At 43.2% G+C, this 25,063-nt stretch overlaps 1 protein-coding gene across 4 annotated transcripts in view; it reads left to right on the top strand.

Annotated features, from left to right (window-relative positions):
- LOC140731909 (SH2B adapter protein 2) overlaps positions 1–25,063 on the top strand; it is a 172,267-nt gene that overhangs the window by 132,447 nt on the left and 14,757 nt on the right. For 3 of the 4 annotated variants that reach the window (XM_073053879.1, XM_073053880.1, XM_073053881.1), the window contains exon 9: positions 11,770–11,941. In XM_073053879.1, coding sequence (XP_072909980.1) covers positions 11,770–11,941 — 172 coding nt within the window. Of the gene's footprint in view, positions 1–11,769; positions 11,942–13,093; positions 13,219–25,063 lie in introns of those variants that run through there. The other variant, XM_073053882.1, reaches the window with a different exon arrangement.

The following is a 25,063-nucleotide window of genomic DNA, read 5'->3' as shown; positions in this document are numbered from 1 at the left end:
TTTGGAGTGGCATTCATTGGAGTGGTCAGAGTTAGAGTGGAGAATTTTTAGGCTTTAGTGCTTCGAGGCTTCAGTGAGACAAGGCAAAAAAGTTGTAGATGGAGTTACCACCCCACCCCCCCCCCCCCACAGTTTATTGTTCTTCTTTATTTTTGCTCAGTTAAAACAAAAGAGGAGCCAGACAGCATAAAGGAATGCTCCTCTTGTGGGATGTGGGAAGGCAGGGAGACCTCCAGTCTCCTTAACGACTATACCTGCAAGAAGTGCATCTAAATGTTAAAGAATTGGAGCTGGATGAACTCCAGATCATTTGGAAGACTGAGGGTGTAATAGGTAGGAGATATAGAGAGGTAGTTACACTCAGGCAGGACTCAGAAAACGAGGTGACAGTCAGGAATAGCAAAGGGGTTAAACAGCCAGTGCAGAGTACTCCTCAAGAACTTTGGATACTATTGGGGGGGGGGGGGGAGGAGATGACCTAGCAGAGGAAAGTCACAGTGGTCAGGACTCTGGCACTGAGTCTGCCTCTGCGACTCAGAAGGGGGGAGTGTAGATGGCAAGCTGAGGTGATAGGGCATTTGTTAGGGGACAGAAAGGATGAGAACCCGAATGGTATGAATTGAATTGAATTGAATTGCATGATCTTTATTGTCATTATACATAGGTACAATGAAACTCTGTTTGGCTTCCTCTCAGGCGATCAAACAAAGCGGTAGATAAAAACAAGACAATAATAGAAAAACGGTATTAAATAGATAAATAGCAGAAGATAAGTTACAGCAGCACCAGAATATCACAATAATGCACAAAGTGCCATTAGTGCAAGTATTTGAGTCCTTGTGTGTGCTCACAGTTTCAGTCATTGTTCTGTGGGAGTGGTGTGATGGAGGCCACAGTTCTGGGGTAGAAGCTGTTCCTCAGTCTATTTGTTCTGGTTTTTAGTGTCCTGAACCTTTGCTGGATGGAAGCAGGTCAAACAGGGAGTAGCCGGGGTGTGTGGTATTTATGGTTATGCTGATTGCTTTCCTCCTGAGTCTGCTGGAATAGATGGTGTCCAGTACTGGGAGCGCCATCCTGACAATTCACTGGGCTGCCTTCACTACGCGATGCAGGGCTTGTCGCTCAGCGGCTGTGCAGCTGGCATACCACACTGTGGCGCTGTTGGTCAGGATGGTTTCAATTGTGCTTCTGTAGAAGTTAAGCAACAGCTTTTGTGGGAGTTTGGCCTGTTTCAGCTCTCTGAGGAAGAAGAGTCTTTGTTGTGCCTTTTTTTACAAGCAGCAAGGTGTTGGTGGTCCATGTCAGCTGCTTTGACAACATAACTCCAAGGAACTTCAGGTGTTCCACACATTCTACTACCTGTCCATGTATATGGAGGGGGGTGTGTACTCTGTCCTTTGATCTCCTGAAGTCAATGATCATCTCTTTTGTTTTAGAAGTGTTAAGGACCAGGTTGTTGTCCTTACACCACTCCGTCAGATGATCTACCTTGAGCCTGTAGGCTGTTTCAACCTCGTCCGAGATTAGGCCAACCACTGTGGTATTGTCCGCAAGTTTAATTATGGAGTTGGAGGTGTAGATGAGAGTGCAGTCGTGTGTGAAGAGTGTGTAGAGCATAGGGCTCAGCACACAGTCCTGCGGGGTGCCTGTTTTTAAGATGAGGGTGGTGGAGGTATGCTTACCAACTCTGACTTGCTGTGGTCGGTCTGTGAGAAAGTCCATGACCCACGTTGCCTCTTAGGTGCCAGAGTCTGGCACATCTTGAATCAAGTCCTCAGCATTCATAAGTGGGAGGGTGAACAGCTGCCAAAAGTCATGGTAGGGTAGGTACCAATGACATAGGTAGGAAGAGCCACAAGTTTCTGAAAGGGAGTTCAGGGAGTTAGGTGCTAAGTTAAACGACAGGGCCTCCAGGTTGTGATCTCAAGATTGCTACCTGTGCCACATGCTGGTGAGGCCAGAAACATAGAGAAACTACAGCACAATACAAGCCCTTCGGAATAATAGGAAGATTATACAGTTCAACATGTAGTGAAAGAGTTAGTGTTGGTGAGTGGGCATAAAATTTCCAGGGAAGGTGGGACTGTTCAGAAGAGATAGTTTGCATCTGAACAGGAAGGGGACTAATATCCTAGTGGGAAAGTTTGCTAGTGATGCATGGTGGGGTTTAAACTAGAGTTGCATGGGATGGAAACCAGAGTACCAGACCGCTAGTGGAGAGTTGTTAAGAGACAGCGGAGACAGATGTTGTTAAGACCTCAGACACAGTCAGGAATCAAATGATTGATCATGATGCACTTGTGCCTTGTGTCTTGAGCTGCTTAAATTTCAATGCATGAAATATTATAAGAGACACAGATGAGCTCAGGGCATGGATTAACACCTGGAATTTTGATTTTGTAGCCATTATTGAGACTTGGTTGCAGGAGGGGCAGAATATTCCAGGGTTCCATTCTTTTAGATGCAACAGAGTGGGAGGGATTAAAGGAGGAGGGGTGGCATTACTAGTAGGGAAAATGTCATGGCAGTGCTGAGTCAGGATAGACTGGAGAACTCATCTAGTGAGGCTTTATAGGAAGAACTGAGAAATAAGAAAAGTATGACGTTAATGGGGCTATGTTACATACCACCCAACAGTCCAAAGGATTTTGAGGAACAAATTTGTAGAGGGACCACAGACTGTTGTAAGTAATATAAGGTTGTTATACTGGGTAATTTTAACTTTCCACATTGACTGGGACTCCCATATTGTTAAAGGACTAGATGGGATAGAGTTTGTCAAATGTGTTCAGGAGAGTTTCCAAAAACAGTGCAAAGAAGTCCCAGCGGGAGAGTGTACAATACTTGATCTGCTACTACTGAATGAAACAGGGCAGGTGATAAAATTTCTGTAGGTGAACACTTTGCATCTAGTGATCATAATACCATTAGTTTCAAAGTAAATATGGAAAAAGTTAGGTCTGGTCCTTGGGTTGAGATTCTAAATTGGAGAAAGGCCGATTTTGAAGGTATCAGAAAGGATCTGACAAGTGTGAATTGGGGCAGACTGTTTTATGGCAAAGGTGTCCTTGGTAAGTGGGAGGAAATTTTAAGAGTACAATGTTTGTACGTGCTTGTCAAAATAAAAGGTAAAGATAACAAGTGTAGGGAACCTTGGTTTTCAAGAGATATTGAAATCCTGTATAACAAAAAAAAGGAGCATAGCAGGTAAAGACAAGTAGGACCAAATGAGATGCTTATGGAGTATAAGATACAGTGGCATGCAAAAGTTTGGGCACACCTGGTCAAAATTTCTGTTACTGTGAATAGTTAAATGAGTAGAAGATAAACTGATCTCCAAAAGTCATAAAGTTAAAGATGAAACATTCTTTTCAACATTTTAAGCAAGATTAGTGTATTATTTTTGTTTTGTACAACTTTAGAGTGGAGAAAAAGGGAAGGAGAACCATGCAAAAGTTTGGGCATCCCAAGAGATTTGAGCTCTCAGATAACTTTTACCAAGGTCTCAGACCTTAATTAGCTTGTTAGGGCTATGGCTTGTTCACAGTTATCGTTAGGAAAGGCCGGGTGATGCAAATTTCAAAGCTTTATAAATACCCTGACTCCTCAAACCTTGTCCTAACAATCAGCAGCCATAGACTCCTCTAAGCAGCTGCCTAGCACTCTGAAAATTAAAATAAATAACGTCCACAAAGCAGGAGAAGGCTATAAGAAGATAGCAAATCATTTTCAGTTTGCCGTTTCCTCAGTTCATAATATAATTAAGAAATGGCAGTTAACAGGAACAGTGGAGGTCACGTTGAGGTCTGGAAGACCAAGAAAACTTTCTGAGAGAACTGCTCGTAGAATTCAGCGTCAGAAGTTTGCAAAGGAACATCTAACCAAGCCTGATGCGTTTCCAAAAAGCATTAAGTTAAAGATGACACATTTCTTTAATATTTTAAGCAAGATTACTTTTTTATTTCCAGCTTTTACAGTTTCAAAATAGCAAAAAAGGAAAAGGGCCCAAAGCAAAAGTCTGGGCACCCTGCATGGTCAGTACTTAGTAACACCCCCTTTGGCAAGTATCACAGCTTGTAAACGCTTTCTGTAGCCAGCTAAGAGTCTTTCAGTTCTTGTTTGGGGGATTTTCGCCCATTCTTTCTTGCAAAAGGCTTCTAGTTCTGTGAGATTCTTGGGCCGTCTTGCATGCACTGCTCTTTTGAGGTCTATCCACAGATTTTCAATGATGTTTAGGTTGGGGGACTGTGAGGGCCATGGCAAAACCTTCAGCTTGTGCCTCTTGAGGTAGTCCATCGTGAATTTTGAGGTGTGTTTAGGATCACTATCCTGTTGTAGAAGCCATCCTCTTTTCATCTTCAGCTTTTTTACAGATGGTGTGATGTTTGCTTCCGGAATTTGCTGGTATTTAATTGAATTCATTCTTGCCTCTACCAGTGAAATGTTCCCCGTGCCACTGGCTGCAACACAAGCCCAAAGCATGATCGATCCAACCCCGTGCTTAACAGTTGGAGAGGTGTTCTTTTCATGAAATTCTGCACCTTTTTTTCTCCAAACATACCTTTGTTCATTGTGGCCAAGAAGTTCTATTTTAACTTCATCAGTCCACAGGACTAGTTTCCAAAATGCATCAGGTTTATTTAGCTGTTCCTTTGCAAACTTCTGATGCAGAATTTTGTGGTGAGAATGCAGGAAAGGTTTATTTCTGATGACTCTTCCATGAAGGTCATATTTGTGCAGGTGTCGCTGCACAGTAGAACAATGTACTCCCACTCCAGAGTCTGCTAAATCTTTCTGAAGGTCTTTTGCAGTCGAACGAGCTTTTGATTTGCCTTTTTAGCAATCCTACAAGCAGTTCTCTCGGAAAGTTTTCTTGGTCTTCCAGACCTCACCTTGACCTCCACCATTCCTGTTAACTGCCATTTCTTAATTAATTATGAACTGAGGAAATGGCTACCTGAAAACACTTTGCCATCTTTTTACAGCCTTCTCCTGCTTTGTGGGCATCATTCATTTTAATTTTCAGAGTGCTAGGCAGCTGCTTAGAGGAGCCCATGGCTGCTGATTGTTGGGACAAGGTTTGAGGAGTCAGGGCTTTGAAGTTTGCATCATCTGGCCTTTCCTAATGATGACTGTGAACAAGCCATAGCCCTAACAAGCTAATTAAGGTCTGAAACTTTGGTAAAAGTTATCTGAGAACTCAAATCTTTTGGGGTGCCCAAACTATTGCATGGTGCTCCTTTACTTTTTTCACTCTAAAATTGTACAAAACATAAATAATACACTAAACTTGCTTAAAATGTTGAAAAGAATGTTTCATCTGTAATTTTATGACTTTTGGAGATCATTTCATCTTCTACTCACTTAACTATTCACAGTAACAGAAATTTTGACCGCGGTGCCCAAACTTTTGCATGCTACTGTAAGTATTTGACCATAAGATATAAGAGCAGAATTAGGCCATTTGGCCCATCAAGTATGCCTCACCATTTCATCATGGCTAATCCAATTTTCCTCTCAGCCCCAATCTCCTGCCTTCTCCCCATATCCCTTAATTCAATTGGTAGAAAAAATGAAAGGGTTGACTATTTTCTAAATGGAGAAAAAATACGAAAAACTGAGGTGAAAAGGGACTTGAGAGTCCTTGTGCAGGATTTCCTAAAGATTAATTTGCAGCTTGAGTCTGTGGTGAGGAACACAAATGCAATGTTAGCCTTCATTGCAAGAGGACTAGAATATAAAAGCAAGGATGTAATGTTGAGACTTTATAAAGCACTGGTGAGGTCTCACTTGGAGTATTGTGAGCAGTTTTGGGCCCCTTATCTTAGAAAAGATGTGTTGAAACTTAACAGGGTTCAAAGGAAGTTCAGAACAATGATTTCAGGATTGAATGGCTTGTCAAATGAGGAGCATTTTAATGGCTCTGGGCCTGTATTTTCAGGAATTCAGAAGAATAAGGGGTGACCTCATTGAATCCGATTGAATAGTGAAAGGCCTTGATAGAGAGGATGTGGAGAGGATGTTTCCTCTGGTGGGAGAACTTAAGACCAGAGGACACAGCTTCAGAATAGAGGAGTGTCCTTTTCAAACAGAGATGAGGAGGAATTTCTTTAGCCAGAGAGTGGTGAATCTGTAGATTTTTTTTGCCACAGGTAGCTGTGGAAGCCAAATCTTTATGCATATTTAAGGCAGAAGTTGATAGACCATACACTTCCAGACATTGTATTCCATGTGCCATTTCTTTGCCCATTCTCCTAATCTAAATTCTTTTGCAGCCTCTGCTTCCTCAAAACTACCAGCCCCTCCAGCTATCTTTATATCATCTGCAAGCTTTTCAACAAAGCCATCAATTCTGTCATCCAAATCATTGACATATAACGTAAGAAGAATCGGTCCCAACAGAGACCCCTGTGGAACACCACTAATCACCAGCAGCCAGACAGAAAAGGTTCTCTTTATACCCACTCTGCCTCCTGCCAGTCAGCCTCTGGTTTATCCATGCTAGAATCTTTCCTGTAATAAGATGGGCCCATAGCTTGTTAAACAGCCTCATGCGTGGCACCTTGTCAAAGGCCTTCTGAAAATCCAAGTGCACAACATGAACCAATTTTTCTTTGTCTATCTTGCTTGTCATTTCTTCAAAGAATTTCAACATTTTTGTCAGACAAGATTCTCCCTTGAGGACACCATGCTGACTAAGCCCCATTTTATCATGTGCCTCCATGTACCCTGAGACCTCATCCTTAATAATCGACTCCAACATCTTCCCCACCACTGAGGTCAGACTAACTGGCCTATAATGTCCTTTCTTCTGCCTCTCTCTCTACTTAAAGAGTGGAGTGACTTTTGTAATTTTCCTGTCTTCCAGAACCATTCCAGAATCTAATGATTCTTGAAAGATCATTGCTAATGCCCCCACAATCTCTTCAGCCACCTCTTTCAGAAGTCTGGGGTGATATCTATTATAAGACCATAGAACCATAGAATATTACAGCACAGAAACAGGCCCTTCGGTCCTTCTTGGCTGTGCTGAACCATTTTTCTCCCTAGTCCCACTGACTCGCACCTGGACCATATCCCTCCAAACACCTCTCATCCATGTACCTGTCCAAGTTTTTCTTAAATGTTAAAAATGAGCCCACATTTACCACTTCATCTGGCAGCTCATTCCACACTCCCAACACTGCCTGTATGAAGAAGATCCCCTTAATGTTCCCTTTAAACTTTTCCTCCTTCACCCTTAACCCATGACCTGTTTTTTTTTTCTCCCCTAGCCTCAGTGGAAAAAGCCTGCTTGCTTTCTCTCTATCTATACCGATGATAATTTTATATACCTCTCTCAAATCTCCCCTCATTCTTCTACGCTCCAGGGAATAAAGTCCTAACCAATTCAATCTTTCTCTGTAACTCAGTTTCTCAAGTCCCGGCAACATCCTTGTAAACCTTCTCTGCACTCTTTCAACCTTATTAATATCCTTCCTGTAATTTGGTGACCAAATGACCTTTCAGTTTCCCTAGAATCTTCTCTTTAGTTATGGTAACTTCACACATTTCATGACCCCTGACACCTGGAATTTCCATCATGCTGCTAGTGTCTTCTACTGTAAAGACTGTTGCAAAATATTTATTCAGTTGTCCACCATTTAGTTGTCGCCCATTACCAGCTCTCCAGCATCATTTTCCTGCAGACTGATATTCACTCTCACCTCTCTTTTACACCTTATGTATCTGAAGAAACTTTTGGAATTATTATTGTCTGGCTCACTTCCATAATCCATCTTTACCTTCTTAATGACTTTTTTAGTTACCTTCTATTGGTTCTTAAAAGCTTCCCAATCCTCTAAATTCCCACTAATTTTTGCTCTATTATATGCCTTCTCTTTGGCTTTTAAGTTGGCTTTGACTTATCTTATTATCCATGGTTTGTGTCATCTTTCCTTTAGAATACTTCTTCCTCTGGGATGTACATATCCTGTGCCTTCCGAATTTCTTCCAGAAATTCCAGTCATTGCTGCTCTGCCACCATCCCTGCCAGTGTACTTTTCAATTCTGGCCAGCTCCTCTGTAATTCCCTTTACTCTGCTGTGGATACATCTGACTTTAGCTTCTCCTTCTCAAATTTCAGGGTGAATTTGATCACATTATAATCACTTGCCCCTTAGGGTTCTTTTACCTCCAGATCTTTAATCAATTCTGGTTCATTGCAAAACACCCAATCCAGAATAGCTGACCCTCTAGTGGGCTCAACCACTATAAACATGGACTTCAATAGACAATAGACAATAGGTGCAGAAGTAGACCATTCGGCCCTTCGAGCCTGCACCGCCATTGGAGTTTAGAAGAAGGGGGGGGGGGGAATCTCATAGAAACATTTCGAATGTTGAAAGGCATGGACAGAATGGATGTGGCAAAGTTGTTTCCCATGGTGGGGGAGTCTAGTACAAGAGGACATGACTTGAGGATTGCAAGGCGCCCATTCAGAATAGAGATATGAAAAAAAATTTTTAGCCGGAGGGTGGTGAATCTATGGAATTTGTTGCCATGGGCGGCAGTGGAGGCCAAGTCATTGGTTGTATTTAGGGCAGAGATTGATAGGTATCTGAGTAGTCAGGGCATCAAAGGTTATGGTGAGAAGGCGGGGGAATGGGACTAAAGGGGAGATTGGATTAGCTCATGATGAAATGGCGGAGCAGACTCGACGGGCCGAATGGCCGACTTCTGCTCCATTGTCTTATGGTTTATTATTTTGTGTAATATGTTTTATATTTCTAATTAACTTGGATCACTTTGTAGAGATCTGTTTTCACTTTGGCACAAAAGAGTTTTTTTCTGCTGATCAGTGTCAAAAAAGTCAAATTAAATCTTTTGTGATTCCATGTTGTAAAACAATAAAACATGAAAACTTCTAAGGTGAGGGGGTGAATACTTCTTATAGGTCCTGTATACAGTGAATGGTAGAGCAGAGGGATCTGAGAGGTTGTGTGCAGTTCTATTCAACTTCCTCCAGAAAAGGTATCAGTCAGCTTGAAAGAGTACAGTGAAAATTTACAAGGATGTTGTTTGGACTTAAGGACCTGAGTTGTAGGGAAAGGTGGAATAGGTTAGGGCTTCATTCCCTGGAGCACAGGAGAATGTGGGAGATTTGATAAAAGTATACAAAATTATGAGGCATATTGATAGGACAAATGTAAGCAGTATTTTTCCACTGAGGCAGTGCAACAGGGTTAAATAGGGATAGGGATGTTAGATTAAATGCAAAGGACAGGATGGCAAATAGGAGAACTTTCTTTTGGTATAGGGCAGGATGCAGTGCAGCAGGTAGTCTGTTGCCCCACTGCTCCAAAGAACCCGTTTCTTAGTGCAGTTTGTGCATTCATTCCATCTCTTTCTGGCTCCTCGCAGTTTTCTCCCACATCCTAAAGATGTTCTCAGGGAAATGCACGGCAAAACTGTGGCAAATGTTCAGGGAACATTTGCATTGTGTTCTGCATAGGCATGTTCCATTAAGGCAGGGAAAGGATGGTGGAGTAAAAGAACCATGGTGTATAAAGGATGTGAAAAATCTAGTTAAGAAGAAAAGAAAAGCTTACGAAAGGTTCAAGAAATTAGATATTGATAGAGTTCTAGAAAATTACAAGGTTGCCAGGTAAAAGTTTAAGCAAGAAATCAGGAGAGCAAGAAGGGACCATGAGAAGGCCTTGGCAAGCAGGATTAAGTAAAACTCCAAGGCATTCTACAAGTATGTGAAGAGCAAGAGGATGAGCCATGTGAAATCAGGACTAATCAGGAGTGATGGTAGGACCATGTGCATGGAGCCAAAGGAGGTAGCAGATGTACTTAATGAATACTTTACTTCAATATTCATCAGTGAAAAGGACCTTGGCAATTGCGGGGATGACTTACAGTGGACTGAAACGTTTGAGCATATAGACATTAAGAAAGAAGATGTGCTGGAGTTTTTGAAAAGCATCAGGCTAGATAAGTCACCAGGATCTGATGAGATATACCCCAGGCTGCTGTGGGAAGCGATGGCGGAGATTTCTGAGCCTCTGGCAATTATCTTTGCATCTTCAAAGAGATGAGTACAGAGGAGATTTGCTAGAATGTTACCTGGGTTTCAGCACCTAAGTTACAGAGAAAGGTTGAACAAGTTAGGCCTTTATTCTTTGGAGCGTAGAAGGTTGAGGGGGGACTTGATAGAGGTATTTAAAATTATGAGGGGGGAATAGATAGAGTTGACGTGGTTAGGCTTTTTCCATTGAGGGTAGGGGAGATACAAACAAGAGAACATGAGTTGAGAGTTAAGGGTCAAAAGTTTAGGGGTAACACGAGGGGGGAACTTCTTTACTCAGAGAGTGGTAGCTGTGTGGAACAAGCTTCCAGTAGAAGTGGTAGAGGCAGGTTCAGTATTGTCATTTAAAGTAAAATTGGATAGGTATATGGACAGGAAAGGAATGGAGGGTTATGGGTTGAGTGCGGGTCAGTGGGACTAGGTGAGAGTAAGCGTTTGGCACAGACTAGAAGGGCTGAGATGGCCTGTTTCCGTGCTGTAGTTGTTATATGGTTATATCAATAGGGATGGGAGAAGTACCAGAGGATTGGAGGGTTGCAAATGTTGTTCTCTTGTTTAAGAAGGGGAGTAGAGATAACCCAGGAAATTATAGACCAGTGAATCTTACTTCAGTGTTGGGCAGGTTGTTGGAGATGATCCAAGCTGCAGGATTTATGAACATTTGGAGAGATATAATCTGATGAAGTATAGTCAGCATGGCTTTGTCAAGGGTAGGTCGTGCCCTTGATGAGACAATATGGGTAGCCAGAGGCTTTTTACTAGGGTTAAAATGGCTAACAGGAGGGGGCATAGTTTTTAAGATACTTGAAAGTAGGTACCGAGGAGACGTCAGGGGTAGGTTTTCACACAGAGAGTGGTGGGTGCGTGGAATGAACTGCCGGTGACAGTGCTGGAGGTGGATACAATAGGGTTTTTAAGAGACTCTTGGATAGGTACATGGAGCTTAGAAAAATAGAGCGTTATGTATTAGGGAAATTCTAGGCAGTTTGTCGAGCAGGTTACATGGTCGACACAACATTGTGGGCCAAGGGCCTGTAATGTGCTGTAGATTCTATGTTCTATGGTGGCTAATTCCCACTAAGTTTCCTTCAGTGTGATTTTACATTTAGTGATACAGCACGGTAACAACCCTTCTGACCCACAAGCCCACACTACCCAATTACACCCTTGTGACCAATTAACACATTAACTCATATATCTTTGGATGGTGGGAGGAAACTGAAGCACCCAGAGGAAACTCAAACAGTCAAAGGGAGAATGCACAAATTCCTTAAGAGAGTGGCAGGAATTGAATCTGAGTCTGGGCACTGTAAACTGGTGCTCTACCACTATGCTACCATCCTGCTCTAACAACACACTTCTGTGGCCGATGTGGGTAAGTGGAAGAAAATCAAAGGAAGGATGGTTGCTGATGGGACATGAAAAAGAAAATGGGTGAATGGTTGGGGTGGACGAGACTGATCTGTTGCTTTACTAGAACTGGCATGTACAGGTGGGCTGATTAATTCCCTCTTGTTTGACAGTAAGAGATACAATGGTGGGGCTGTGGAATTCACCACCAGATCGTTCATGAGAGCAGGAGGTGGGTGTCATAGGTTGTGAGAACATTGTGTGGGATTGGGAACATAACAGCCTGACAGGTCCAAACCGAACTGTTTCCCTATTCTCAGTAAAAGTTTCCTTTCCACTTTCTTCAGCACCTCCGCCTGTCTGTGAATGAAATGGGCCAGTGCCACGTACAGCACCTCTGGTTTCAGTCCATCCTGGATATGCTCTGGCACTTCCACACCCATCCTATTCCCTTGGAATCTGGAGGTTCTGCTGACATTACTCTCCGTACCTATGTCCTCGTCCCACAGCCCTTCCCAGGTAGGTAGATTCTTCAAAGTTCTTTGTGTGGTTTCATTTCTTAAATAATAATTGTTACCATAATTATTGACCATAATACATTTAGTTGTTTGAGGTTCCACCAATCACCTCTCATCTACCAAGAGCTGGTTGACTGGACACTTACTGTTGATATGAATTTGATGATTCATCGTTAGTGGCCATACCTTCAGCTCAAGAATTTCCTTCTGACAGCTCTCCACCTCCAATCAATCTATTTCAGCAAGAGAGCTGCCTGCTGGGAGCAACTCAGCTCTTTTTGAGGCAGCTGGAACTCTATTGACTCTCAGTAGGTTCTGTCTGAGCCACCTTTTCAATAACTGCTGTATTGAGTCTGACCCCTTCGTACAATAAGGTAAATCGGTTATGTGTAGATAGTTGTGGAATGATGTGTGCATCTTTCAGTAATTGCTGAACAATGTTACATGAACACCCTAAATGATTATCTGTCATCACAGAACTAATTAGAGCAGTATTTCACAGATGGAGCTTCTTGCTGTTCTCCCTGGAGTTCTGCCTGAGCGCCACCAGTTTCCACATCAGACTCCGCTTGGCTGGAAATTGATGGGACTGGGGAGGTGACTAGGAAGACTTGAGTTTGTCTTGTTGCTCTGTGGTAGAGACATTTTCTATCGAGTTAGGCCAATAATCCTATTCTTGTTCCTTACTTGATTTAATAGATAGTGAGAGTGCACATTGTTGGATGTTTTTGATTCGTACAAACATTTTACTAGTGAAACACTTTTAACATTTGTCCAGTTGGCCAGTGACCTACTTAAACCAAAGTAATTGACTGTGTTTGTGAATCTACAATACTTTGTCAACAAGGCTGAGCCACAGCTCTAAAATCTTACCCAACTAACACAGCAGAATATTTTAGACAGTGCAAGGCATAAAAAGGACAAACACAACTGAACACTGTGTGAGGACAGAACTTGAAAATGAGCCAATGGCAAGGTGAGGGAGGAATACCAGAAAACACAATTCACAGAATTATTAAGGACACATTAAGAAAGGCATGCAGCAAAATATATTAAAATAGCATGAATGAGATTTGCTCAGTGGCAAATGAGATTTGCGTATGTGTGCAAGGGCCTGTCTGTGCCATAATCCACACTTTCTTTATATTTAAAGGCAATATTTGTACAAAATAAGACAGAATGCAAGTCAATTGGACCCTCTCCCACAACTTGAAGAGATCTTTATTGATTTATTTGGGAGGGAACCTTTCAATGGCCTTGGGATGCAGAGCTTGAAGGGTATGTATCACATTACTTGAATACTTCATTACATTGACATGCCCATATGCACAGTGTAGAAGTGCAAAGCACTGCATGAAGTAACAGTAATCCAACTGCCTATATATCATCCCACATCATCTGTCATAGAGCAAGGAGACCCACCTGGAGTGATGTCTCTAAACATCAAAATCAGTGAAGTGTCAGCATAGACATTGACAATTCCTGAATAGAGGCTGGTGACAGTGATCACAAGGTGGTGTTTGAGGCTCATGGGGAAACTTGACCACACAATCTATTAAGGCTGCGCAAAACTGGGAGCTGGTGAGTACAAGCCACACAGTTTGGGTAGCTTCTGTGAGAAATTAGCTGAAGTATTTTCTAAGGAGGAGGACTAAGGAGAAGATCATAGAGAATAGCAAGAGCAATGTGGAGAATTCTAATGCATTTTCAGATCAGTGAAAGAGACCATAAGACATAGGAGACAAACTAGGCCATTCGGCCCATCGAGTCTGCACCATTTCACTATGGCTGAGCCATTTCTCACTTAGTCCCATACACGTGCCTTTTTCTCATAATATTTCACCCCCAGATTAAAAAGAAACTATCAATCCCCACCTTAAATGCACCTAGGACCTAGCCTCCACAACCGCCTGTGGCAACAAATTCTACAAATTTATCACCCTCTGGCTGAAGAAATTCCTCCTCTATTTTGAGGCTGTGCCCTCGAGTCCTAGGCTCCTGCACCAAAGGAAACATCCTCTTTACGTCCACTCTATGCAGGTCTTTCAACATTCGATAGGTTTTAATGAGATCCCCCCTCATTCTTTTAAATTCCAGCGAGTGCGTGTCCAGAGCCTTCAATCACTGCCCATAACCCTTCCATTCCCAGAAACATTCTCGTGAATCTCCTCTGAACCCTGTCCAATGTCAGCACGTCCTTTCTTAAAAAAGGGCCCAAAACTGCTCACAATACTCCAAGTGAGGACTTGCCATTGTCTTATGCAGCCTCAGCACTGCACCCTTGTTTTTTATATTCTAGTCCTCTTGAAATAAATGCTACATTGCACACTGTTTCAAACTGCAAATTAACTTTTAAAGACTCCTGCACAAGGACTTCCAAATCCTTTTACACCTTGGATTTTTGAATTTTCTCCCCCTTTAGAAAGTAGTCCATGCTTTTATTCCTTCTTCCGAAGAGCATGGCCATATACTTCATGACACTGCCACCTCTTTGCCCTTTCTCCTAACTTATCTAAGTCCTTCTGCAGCCTCTCAACTTCCTAACTCTACCTGCCCATCCACTTATCTTCGTATTGTCCACAAACTTGGCCTCAAAGCCGTCAATTCTATATCCAAGTCGTTGACTTACAACGTAAAATGAATAGGTCCCAATACAGACCCCTGTGGAACACCACTAGTCACCAGCAGCCACTTCATGAAGACTCCATTTATTCCCACTCTTTGCCTCCTGCCAATCAGCCAATCCTCATTTATCCTTGGAAGCATGAATTGGAAACAGATGTTCTCAGGGAAACATACGGAAGAAATGTGGCAAATGTTCAGGGGATATTTACGTGGGGTTCTGAGTAGGTACTTTTCAATGAGACATGGTAGGGTACAAGATCCGTGGTGTTGTAAATCTAGTCGAGAAGAAAAGAAGAGCTTACAAGAGGTTCAAAAAACGAAGTAATGATAGGAATCTAGAAGATTATAAGGCTAGCAGGAAGGAACAAGAATGAAGCTTTTACTATCACTCCAGCATAATTTTCCAGCGTTCCAATATCTACTGTTGCCTCTCTTTTATTGTTTTTATATCTGAGAAAACTTAGAAACATAGAAAACATACAGCACAATACAGGCCTTTCGGCCCACAAAGCTGTGCAGATCATGTCCCTACCTTAGAACTACCTGGGCTTTACCCATAGCCCTCTATTTTTCTAAGCTCCATGTAGCCATCAGGAGTCCTTAAAAGACCGTATCATTTCCGCCTCCACCACTGCTGCTGGCAGCCCATTCCACGCACTCACCACTTTCTGTGTAAAAAACATACCCCTGACATCTCTGTACCTACTTCCGAGTACCTTAAAACTTTGCCCTCTAGTCCTAGCCATTTTGGCCCTGGGGAAAAGCCTCTGACTATCCACATGATCAATTCCTCCCATTATCTTGAACACCTCTATCAGGTCACCTCTCAACCTCCGTCACTCCAAGGAGAAAGGGCCGAGTTCACTCAACCTATTCTCATGAGGCATGCTCCCTAGTCCAGGCAACATCCTTGTAAATCTCCCCTGCACCCTTTCTATGGCTTCCACATCCTTCCTGTAGTGTGGCGACCAGAATTGAGTACAGTACTCCAAGTGGGGTCAGACCAGGGTCCTATATAGCCGCAACATTACCTCTCAGCTCTTAAGCTCAATCCCACGATTGATGATGGCCAATGCACCATATGCTTTCTTAACCACAGTCAACCTGCTTAGCAGTTTTGAGTGTCCTATGGACTCGCACCCCAAGATCCCTCTGATCCTCCACACTGCCAAAAGTCTTAATATTAATGCTATATTCTGTCATCATATTTGACCTACCAAAATGAACCACCTCACACTTATCTGGGTTAAACTCCATCTGCCACTTCTCAGCCCAGTTTTACATCCTACCAATGTCCCGTTGTAACCTCTGACAGCCCTCCACACTATCCACAACACCCCCAACCTTTGTGTCATTCACAAATTTACTAACCCATCCCTCCAGGTCATTTATAAAAATCTCAAAGAGTAGGGGCCCCAGAACAGATCCCTGAGGCACTCCATGCAGAATATGACCCATCTACAACCACTCTTTGCCTTCTGTGGGCAAGCCAGTTCTGGATCCACAAGGCAATGTGTCCTTGGATCCTATGCCACCTTACTTTCTCAATAAGCCTTGTACGGGGTACCTTATCAAATGCCTTGCTAAAATCTATATACACTACCTTCATCAATGTGTTTAGTCACATCCTCAAAAAATTCAATCAGGCTCGTAAGGCACGACCTGCCTTTGACAAAGCCATGCTGACTATTCCTAATTATATTATGTCTCTCCAAATGTTCATAAATCCTGCCCCTCAGGAGCTTTTCCATCAACTTACCAACCACTAAAGTAAGACTCACTGGCCTGTAATTTCCTGGTGTATCCCTACTCCCTTTCTTGAATAAGGGAACAACTTCTGCAACCCTCCAATCCTCCGGATCCTCCCCCATCTGCATTGATGATGCAAAGATCATTGCCAGAGGCTCAGCAATCTCCTCCCTTGCTCCCCACAGCAGCCTAGGGTACACCTCATCCAGTCCCGGTGACATATCCAACTTGATGCTTTCCAAAAGCTCCAGCACATCCTCTTTCTTAATATCTATATGCTCAAGCTTTTCAGTCCACTGTAAATCATCCCTACAATCGCCAAGATCCTTTTCCTTAGTGAATACTGAAGCAAAGTATTATAAGTACCTCTGCTATCTCTTCCAGTTCCATACACACTTTTCCACTGTCACACTTGATTGATCCTATTCTGTCACATACTTCTCTTATTCTCTTCACATACTTGTAAAATGCCTTGGGGTTTTCCTTATAATCTTCTTGATTCATATCAGTACCTAGTTTTTTGAAACTTTTGCAAGCTCTTCTTTTCTCCTTGACTAGATTTACAACAGCCTTTGTACACCATGGATCTTGTAGCCTACCATCCTTTCCCTGTCTCATTGGAATGTACCTACTCAGAACCCCACAGAAATATCCCCTGAACATTTGCCACATTTATTCCATACGTTTCCCTGAGAACATACAGGAATTTAAGGTGAGGGGGTTATATGGGAGGCAGGATTTAAGGGTTGGCACAACACTGTGGGCCGAAGGGCCTGTACTGTGCTGTACTGTTCTATGTTCTAATTTATGCTTCCTAGTTCCTGCCTGATAGCCTCTTATCTCCCTTTACTCCAATTAAACTTTTCCCTAACTTGTCTGTTCCTATCCCTCTCCAATTCTATGGTAAAGGAGATCGAATTATGATCACGAACTGCAAACTGCACACCTGACCAGGTTCATTTCCCAATACCAGATCAAGTACAGCCTCTCCTCTTGTAGGCTTATCTACATATTGTGTCAAGAAACCTTCCTGAACACACCTAACAAACTCCACCCCATCTAAACCCCTCACTCTGGAGAGAGGCCAATCAATATTTGGGAAGTTAAATTCTCCCACTACAACAACCCTGTTATTATTACTCCTTTCCAGAATCTGTCTCCCTATCTGCTCCTCGATGCCCCTGTTATTATTGGGTGGTCTATAAAAAACACCTAGCAGTGTTATTGACCCCTTCCTATTCCTAACTTCCACCCACAGAGACTCCGTAGATGAACTCTCCATGGCATCCTCCTTTTCTGCAGCCGTGACACTATCTCTGATCAGCAGTGCCACGCCCCCACCTCTTTTGCCTCTCCCTATCCTTTCTGAATCATCTAAAGCCTGGCACTTGAAGTAGCCATTCCAGCCCCTGCACCATCCAAGTCTCTGTAATGGCCACAACATCATAGCTCCAAGTATTCTCTTTGATATTATTGGCTAACTGACTTTTATATTCTAACTCCTCCCCCCCCCCCCCCGCCGTGGTTTTTTAAATTGCTTTCTGTTGGGTTTTTTAAAAATTCCCAATCCTCTATTTTTGCTCTTATATATCCTCCCGTTTGCCTTTATGTTGCCGTTCACTTCTTTTGTCAGCCACAATTACTCATCCTGCCTTTAAAATATTTCTTCCTCTTCGGGATATATCTATCCTGCGCCTTCCGAACTTCACCCAGAACCTCCAGCCATTGCTGCTCTGCTGTCAATCAACTTTGGCCAGCTTCTCTCTCATGTCTCCGTAATTTCCTTTACTCCACAGTAATACTAATACATCTGACTTCAGCTTCTCAGTCTCAAATTACAAGGTGAATTCTGTCATATTATGATCCCTGTTACCTGAGGATACCATTAACTTAAGCTCCCTAATCCCATCCAATTCATTACACAACACCAAGTCCAGAATTATTGATCCTCTACTGCTTGAAGAGCATTCAGGTAGATAATTTCCCAGACTGATGAGTTCTGTCCTAGGTTATTCAAACAGGTTACAATAATGGGCGTAGAAGCGGTGGATGGAGTTTAATGTGGAAAATTGTGAAATGTTGCACTTTAGGAGTTCAAAAGTATTCAGCTAATGATAGGATCCTTACCAGTATTGATGTACAGAGGGATCTTTGGTCTAAATTCAAGTGGTAATACAGTTAGTAAAGATGTAAAGAGGCAAGTATCATGCTTGCTCTCACTACTAGGGGCATTAAGTCTGGAAGTCATGTTGTAGTATAAAACTTTGGCTGCACTGCAGTTGGAATATTACCTGTAGCTTAGTGTCTGTAGGTGGACTCCCAACAAACTTTGAATAAAACTCCAACCAATGAAACTGAGGGTGAAATAGAAGATAAACATGAGGAAATCTGCAGATGCTGGAAATTCAAGCAACACACACAAAATGCTGCTGGAACACAGCAGGTCAGGCAGCATCTATAGGGAGAAGCGCTGTCGACATTTCGGGCCGAGACCCGAAGTCTTGACGAAGGGTCTCGGCCCGAAACGTCGACAGCGCTTCTCCCTATAGATGCTGCCTGACCTTCTGCGTTCCACCAGCATTTTGTGTGTGTTGCATGAAATAGAAGATGATGGAATTAGAGGCAACACGTGGATAAGGAATTGTTTTTCGGGTAGGAAGGGAAGGTTGGATCTCTCATATGCACAGGTAGTTCCCAGAATCTTTGCTGAAGACAGCTTTTCCTGGGATTTATTGATAATTTAATTTAAAGATCAGCAGGCATCTGCTTGTGTTGCTTTCATTAAGTGGCACTGTGGAAAGTGTAGATCAGATCAGAAAGATTTAGTTGATATATTTACACTTCACTACAGTGTAGAAGGAAGACTTTCGACCCATGCCAGGTCAGTGTTACCATTTTTCACTTATTTCATGGAGAGAGAGATTGAGAGAGAGTATAGAAACGGGTCCTCTGGTACATCAAGTTCATGCCAACCATCAACTGCCCCATCGCACCAATCCCATTTTATTCAGCCTATATTCCCATCAGTACCCTTTTGATTCTACCCTGCACCCACAAACTAAGGGCATTTTATAGTGGCCACTTAACCTACTAACCAGCATGCTTCTGGGATGTGGGAGGAAGCCAAAGCTCCCAGAGGAAACCCCCATGCTGAACATGTAAATCCATGGAGATAGTACTGAGCTCAGGATCTGTCTGGGTTTCTGGAGCTACTGAGAGGACGACTGATGGGTGAATGGGTAAAACTGTGGCAGGTGCAATTCAGACAGGAACGAGGAATGTTATTATCCAATCTGAGGGTAACAAGGATATAAATATTTTCAAAATGGTGGAGGAGCAGAAAGATTCTGAGGTTCCAGGACAAATCCCATTCAAAGCAAATGCTGCTAAAACCAAGTGGAGTATTGCCTGCACCTCAGTGGGATTGGAGTACCTGTGGCCAGCAGACCTCCTGTTAGACCACAATGCTGTACTGCATTTGCCTGGGCACAGTATCTTGTGAGAACTTTCTTGGTTTTGAAAAGGTGCAGTACAGATGCTAAAAGTCCAGGGAGACGAGCAGTGTTCCAACCACATCCACAAAAAATCCCTCAGAGAGTTGGTGACATGTATCTAATGTGTGTTCACCTTCAAGATGTGCACAAAATCCTTTGCATACTCATGAGAGCCACCTTAACTAGTTATTACTGGCACCTCATCAGTTCTTCAGAGAGTTCTGCTTTGAAATGTTTGATACTAATACAAGAAAGTAGAAATCATCAAGGTCATATCTGCTGTTCTGCCTCAGCATAGTCCCCAGACACCTTCATTCCATTAATATCCAGAAATCTTGGGGAGGGGGTGGGGTACAAGTTCAAATGATTCACCTTTCTCTGAGAGGAAGACACCTCAACCTAAACAGCCCACCCCTTATTCTGAAAATGTGAACCCTATACAAAATTTTTCAACAAGGCAAACACTATTCCCACATCCATTCTTTTCAGCCCTGTGGATTCTTGTATATTGCAATGATGTGCTCTCACCATTTTAAACTGGAGAGAATATTGTCTCAGTCTGCTACGGTTTTTGTCCTGTGTCAGATCTGCCACCACAAGAACCACACTGGTGAATCTTCTCAGCAAAAGGTCCAAACTGTACACAATAGTCCCAGTTTTGTTTCATGAAGAACCTTTCACCAATCTTTGTACAAAAGTGACTCCAGGACACTGTGTTTCCTCCCTGGTGCTGAGCAGCTGCAGAACTTCCTCATGGGGGAGGGGTAGGAGCCAGAAGCCACAGTGCATGTTGGCCCTAATAGCAGAACGGATGAAGTTCTGCAGAGTGAATAGACAGAGTTAGGAAAGAGGCTTAATAACTGGACTTCATGGCAGTGATTTCTGGATTTCTCCCTCTTTCACGTTAAGTTGGATAAGAATAGGAGAATTTGGCAGATGAAAGTGGCTGAAGAGCTGGTGCAGTGGGCAGAAATTCAGGTTCCTGGATCCCTCTTCTAGGGCAGAGGTGACCTGTACAAGGGGGATGGGCTGAACCTGAACTGGAAAGGGGCCAATGCCCTGGCAAGCAGATTTGCTCCTGCTAGTAGGGAAGCTTTAGACTAGAATGGCAGGGTGTGGGATAACAAGCAGAAATGAGCAAATGGGTGCTGAAAATTAAATGTTAGTAAGGTCAGTAAACAAGATGTGCAACAGCATGGCAGGAAGAAAGGAAAGATTGTTGGATTAAATTGCATTTGTTTCAATGCAAGAGGCCTAACAGGTAAAGCAGATGAACATGGGCCAAGATATACAATTCATGCGGGACTGGGATTGTAGCCATTACAGGCACATGGCTGAAGGACTGCCAGGAAAATTCTCTAGGGTACAGGTGCTATAGGCTGGAGAGAGGTGGTGGAAAGACAGAAGGGCAGCTGCATTTGTCATTAAGGAGAACATCTCAGTAATAATTCAAGATGAAATTACTGAGGGATCATTTATTGAGGCCTAATGGGCAGAACTGAAAAATATGAACGTGATATTTGCGTGGAATGGGCTGCTGGAAATGGTGGTGGAGGTGGATATGATAGGGTCCTTTAAGAGACTCCTGGATAGGTACATGGAGCTTAGAAAAATAGAGGGCTATGGGTAACCCTAGGTAATTTCTAAGTAAGTTTAGCAAAGAATTGTGGGCCGAAGGGCCTGTTGGTTTTCTATGTTTCTATGATAATCACCTTGTTGGAATCGTACTATAGGCCCACAAATAGTTTATGGGTAAAAGAGGAACAAATATGCAGGGAGATGGCAAACAGTTGCAAGAATAATAAGATTGTTGTAAGTCAGGGATTTCTAACATAGGCTGGCACTGCCGTAGTGCTTAAGGGTTTTGATGGGGTGGGATTTGTTGAATGTGTCTAGGGAAGTTTCCTAATGCAATATACTGTACTGAAGGCTTTACCAGGAAGAGGGCAAAGCTGGACCTAGCAGGACGAGAGCTTGGGGAGTCGGTGTGGGAGCACTTTGGGACCAGTGACCATAAGACCATAAGACAAAGGAGCAGAAGTCAGCCATTCGGCCCATTGAGTCTGCTCTGCCATTTCATCATGAGCTGATCCAATCTCCCCTTTAGTCCCATTCCCCCACCTTCTCACCATAATGCTATTAGTTTTAAGTTACTTGTAGAAAAGGATAGTCCTGGTCCACAAATTAAAGTTTTAAATTGGGGCAAGGCAAACTTTGATGGTATTGTAGGTAACGTAATGGGAAGAAGTAGACATAATTCACAACCACAGTATTGAGTTGGGGTTTCTCATTAAGAGGCTGGTCTAAAGTGATGACGTTAATATGTAAAGATTTTAAGTGCATTTTTGAGTTTAGGTTTTGGAGTTCAATAAAATATGATATGGGTTTCATTAAACATAAAACTCCTCACTTCATTTTATTTGCAAAAACCTACGTTGGTAACCCTGATGATCTGGGACGATTTCTGAGTTACTGAACATGGGTCATATTCTGCAGGAGGTCGGTGACCAGTGGTGTTCCTCAGGGATCTGTTTTGGGATCCCTTCTCTTCGTGATTTTTATAAATGACCTGATTGAGGAAGTGGAGGGATGGGTTAGTAAATTTACTGATGACACAAAGGTTGGGGGTGTTGTGGATAGTGTGGAGGGTTGTTAGAGGTTACAGTGGGGCATTGATAGGATGCAAAACTGGGCTGAGAAGTGGCAGATGGAGTTCAACCCAGATAAGTGTGAGGTGGTTCATTTTGGTAAGTCAAATATGATGGCAGAATATAACATTAATGGTAAGACTCTTGACAGTGTGGAGGATCAGAGGGATCTTGGGGTCTGAGTCTACAGGACACAAACAGACAGACAGACAGACAGATATACCTTATTGATCCCGAGGGAAATTGGGTTTCGTTACAGCCGCACCAACCAAGAATAGTGAAGAAATATAGCAATATAAAACCATAAATGATTAAATAATAATAAGTTAATCATGTCAAGTGGAAATTAGTCCAGGACCAGCCTATTGGCTCAGGGTGTCTGACACTCCAAGGGAGGAGTTGTAAAGTTTGATGGCCACAGGTAGGAATGACTTCCTATGACACTCAGTGTTGCATCTCGGTGGAACGAAAGCTAAAAAAAACTGCTGTGCAGGTTGACTCTGTGGTTAAGAAGGCATACAGTGCATTGGCCTTCATCAATTGTGGGACTGAGTTTAAGAGCCAAGAGGTAATGTTGCAGCTATGTGGGACGCTGGTGGGACCCCACTTGGAGTGCTGTGCTCAGTTCTGGACGCCTCATTGTGGGAGGGATGTTGGAGGCGCTGGAGGGGGGGGGTTCAGGGGAGATTTGCGAGGATGTTGCCTGGATTGGGGTGCGTGCCTTATGAGAATAGGTTGAATGAACTTGGCTTTTTCTCATTGGAGCAGCGGAGAATAGGAGGTGACCTGGTGGGGGGGTGTGGGATGGTGAGAGGCTTTTTCCTAGGGCTGATGTGGCTGACACAACAGGACATGGTTTTCATTTGCTTGGAGGTAGGTACAGAGGAGATGTCGGGGGGGTGTTTTTGCTCAGAGAGTGATGAATGCGTGAAATGGACTTCCAGCGACGGTGGTGGAAGCGGATATCATAGGGTCTTTTAAGAGTGTCCTGGATAGGTACATGGAGCTTAGGGAAATAGAGGGCTTATGGGTAACCCTAGGTAATTTCTAAAGTAAGTACATTTTCGGAACTGCATTGTGGGCCGCAGGGCCTGTATTGTGCTGTAGATTTTCTATGTTTCTATGTCGACCATCACAGTCACTTTGAAACTTTTGGAGTTTTGGGAGCAAGATGCTGTAGCTTAGCTTGTACAAGCTGAGGCCTTGTTTGTGCTGCAAGAAATCACCACTGACGACACCAAATTCTACTACCTGGTAGCGTCACTCAACAATTACACAGCTGCAATAGTGGTAACTCAGCTTGACACCTGCCTGAACACAATAAATAATGATCTCCGAAAACTCACCTTTTACAGACCTTTGACAATGTAACAAAACACACTGATGAAGGTAGAGCAGTGGATATAGTGGATTTTAATAAGGCATTTGATAAGGTTCCCCTTACGAGGTTCATTCAGAAAGTAATGAGGCATGGGATCCAAGGAGACCTTGCTTTGTGGATGCAGAATTGGCTTGCCCACAGAAAGGAAAGGGTGGTTGTAGATGGGTCATAATCTGCATGGAGGTCAGTGACCATAGAACATTACAGCACAGAAACAGGCCTTTTGGCCCTTCTTGGCTGTGCTGAACCATTTTTCGGTCTAGTCCCTCTGACCTGAACCTGGACCATATCCCTCCAAACCCCTCTCATCCATGTACCTGTCCAAGTTTACAAGGACATTTCCTGTACCATGCCTTATGAGAATAGGTTGAGTGAACTTGGCCTTTTCTCCTTGGAGCGACAGAGGATTAGAGGTGACGTGATAGGGGTGTATAAGATGATGAGAGGCATTGATCGTGTGGGTAGCCAGAGGCTTTTTCCCAGGGTTGAAATAGTTAATATGAGGGGTCATAGTTTTAAGGTGCTTGGAAGTTGGTACAGAGGGGATGCCAGGGGTAAGTTTTTCACACAGAGAGTGGTGGGTGCAGGGAATGCACTGCCAGGAAAGGTGGTCGAGGCGGATCACTTGGGTCTTTAAGATTCTCTTAGATAGTCACATGGAGCTTAGAAAAATAGAGGGGTATGCAATAGGGAAATTCTAGGCAGTTTCTAGAGTAGTTACATGGTCGGCACAACATTGTGGGCCGAAGGGCCTGTAATATGCTGTAGATTTCTATGTTCTAAGTTCACAACGCCCTTGATAATGCACCCATGAAGGACTATAGAGAGCTTGCTAAAATGGCTGATAGTCTACACTCAGCTAGGCAGTGCTGCATCATTCCTCCTCCTTCCTCTACCTCAGTAAGCCTGCAATAAAGCCCCCAACATAAGGACACTGTGGCTGTGAAACAGATGACACCTGGTTTGTGTTTTTGCCATGCTCACTTTGGTATGAACACTAGGAAGTGCTGAATGCCTTTGTAACTTCAACAGCTCCAGCACAACGGAACATTGCAAGTCTGCGAACACCATAGGTTCCAGCTGCAGGGTTGTGTTCAGGGCAAAGAGTGACATGGGTGCTCAGGTGAATGTGCTGCCAGTAACTCCTATAGACGAGGAGGCAAAGAGTGACAAAACCTTACTGAAGGCCCCCAATGGCAGCCCCAACAGGTGACGTTCTGCTTCAG

The sequence above is a fragment of the Hemitrygon akajei genome, chromosome 8, assembly GCF_048418815.1.
Source record: "Hemitrygon akajei chromosome 8, sHemAka1.3, whole genome shotgun sequence".
In the NCBI taxonomy this organism is placed as follows: Eukaryota; Metazoa; Chordata; class Chondrichthyes; order Myliobatiformes; family Dasyatidae; genus Hemitrygon; species Hemitrygon akajei.
The sequence above is the reverse complement of the archived record's forward strand: the minus strand, read 5'-3'. Positions and strand labels throughout refer to the sequence as shown.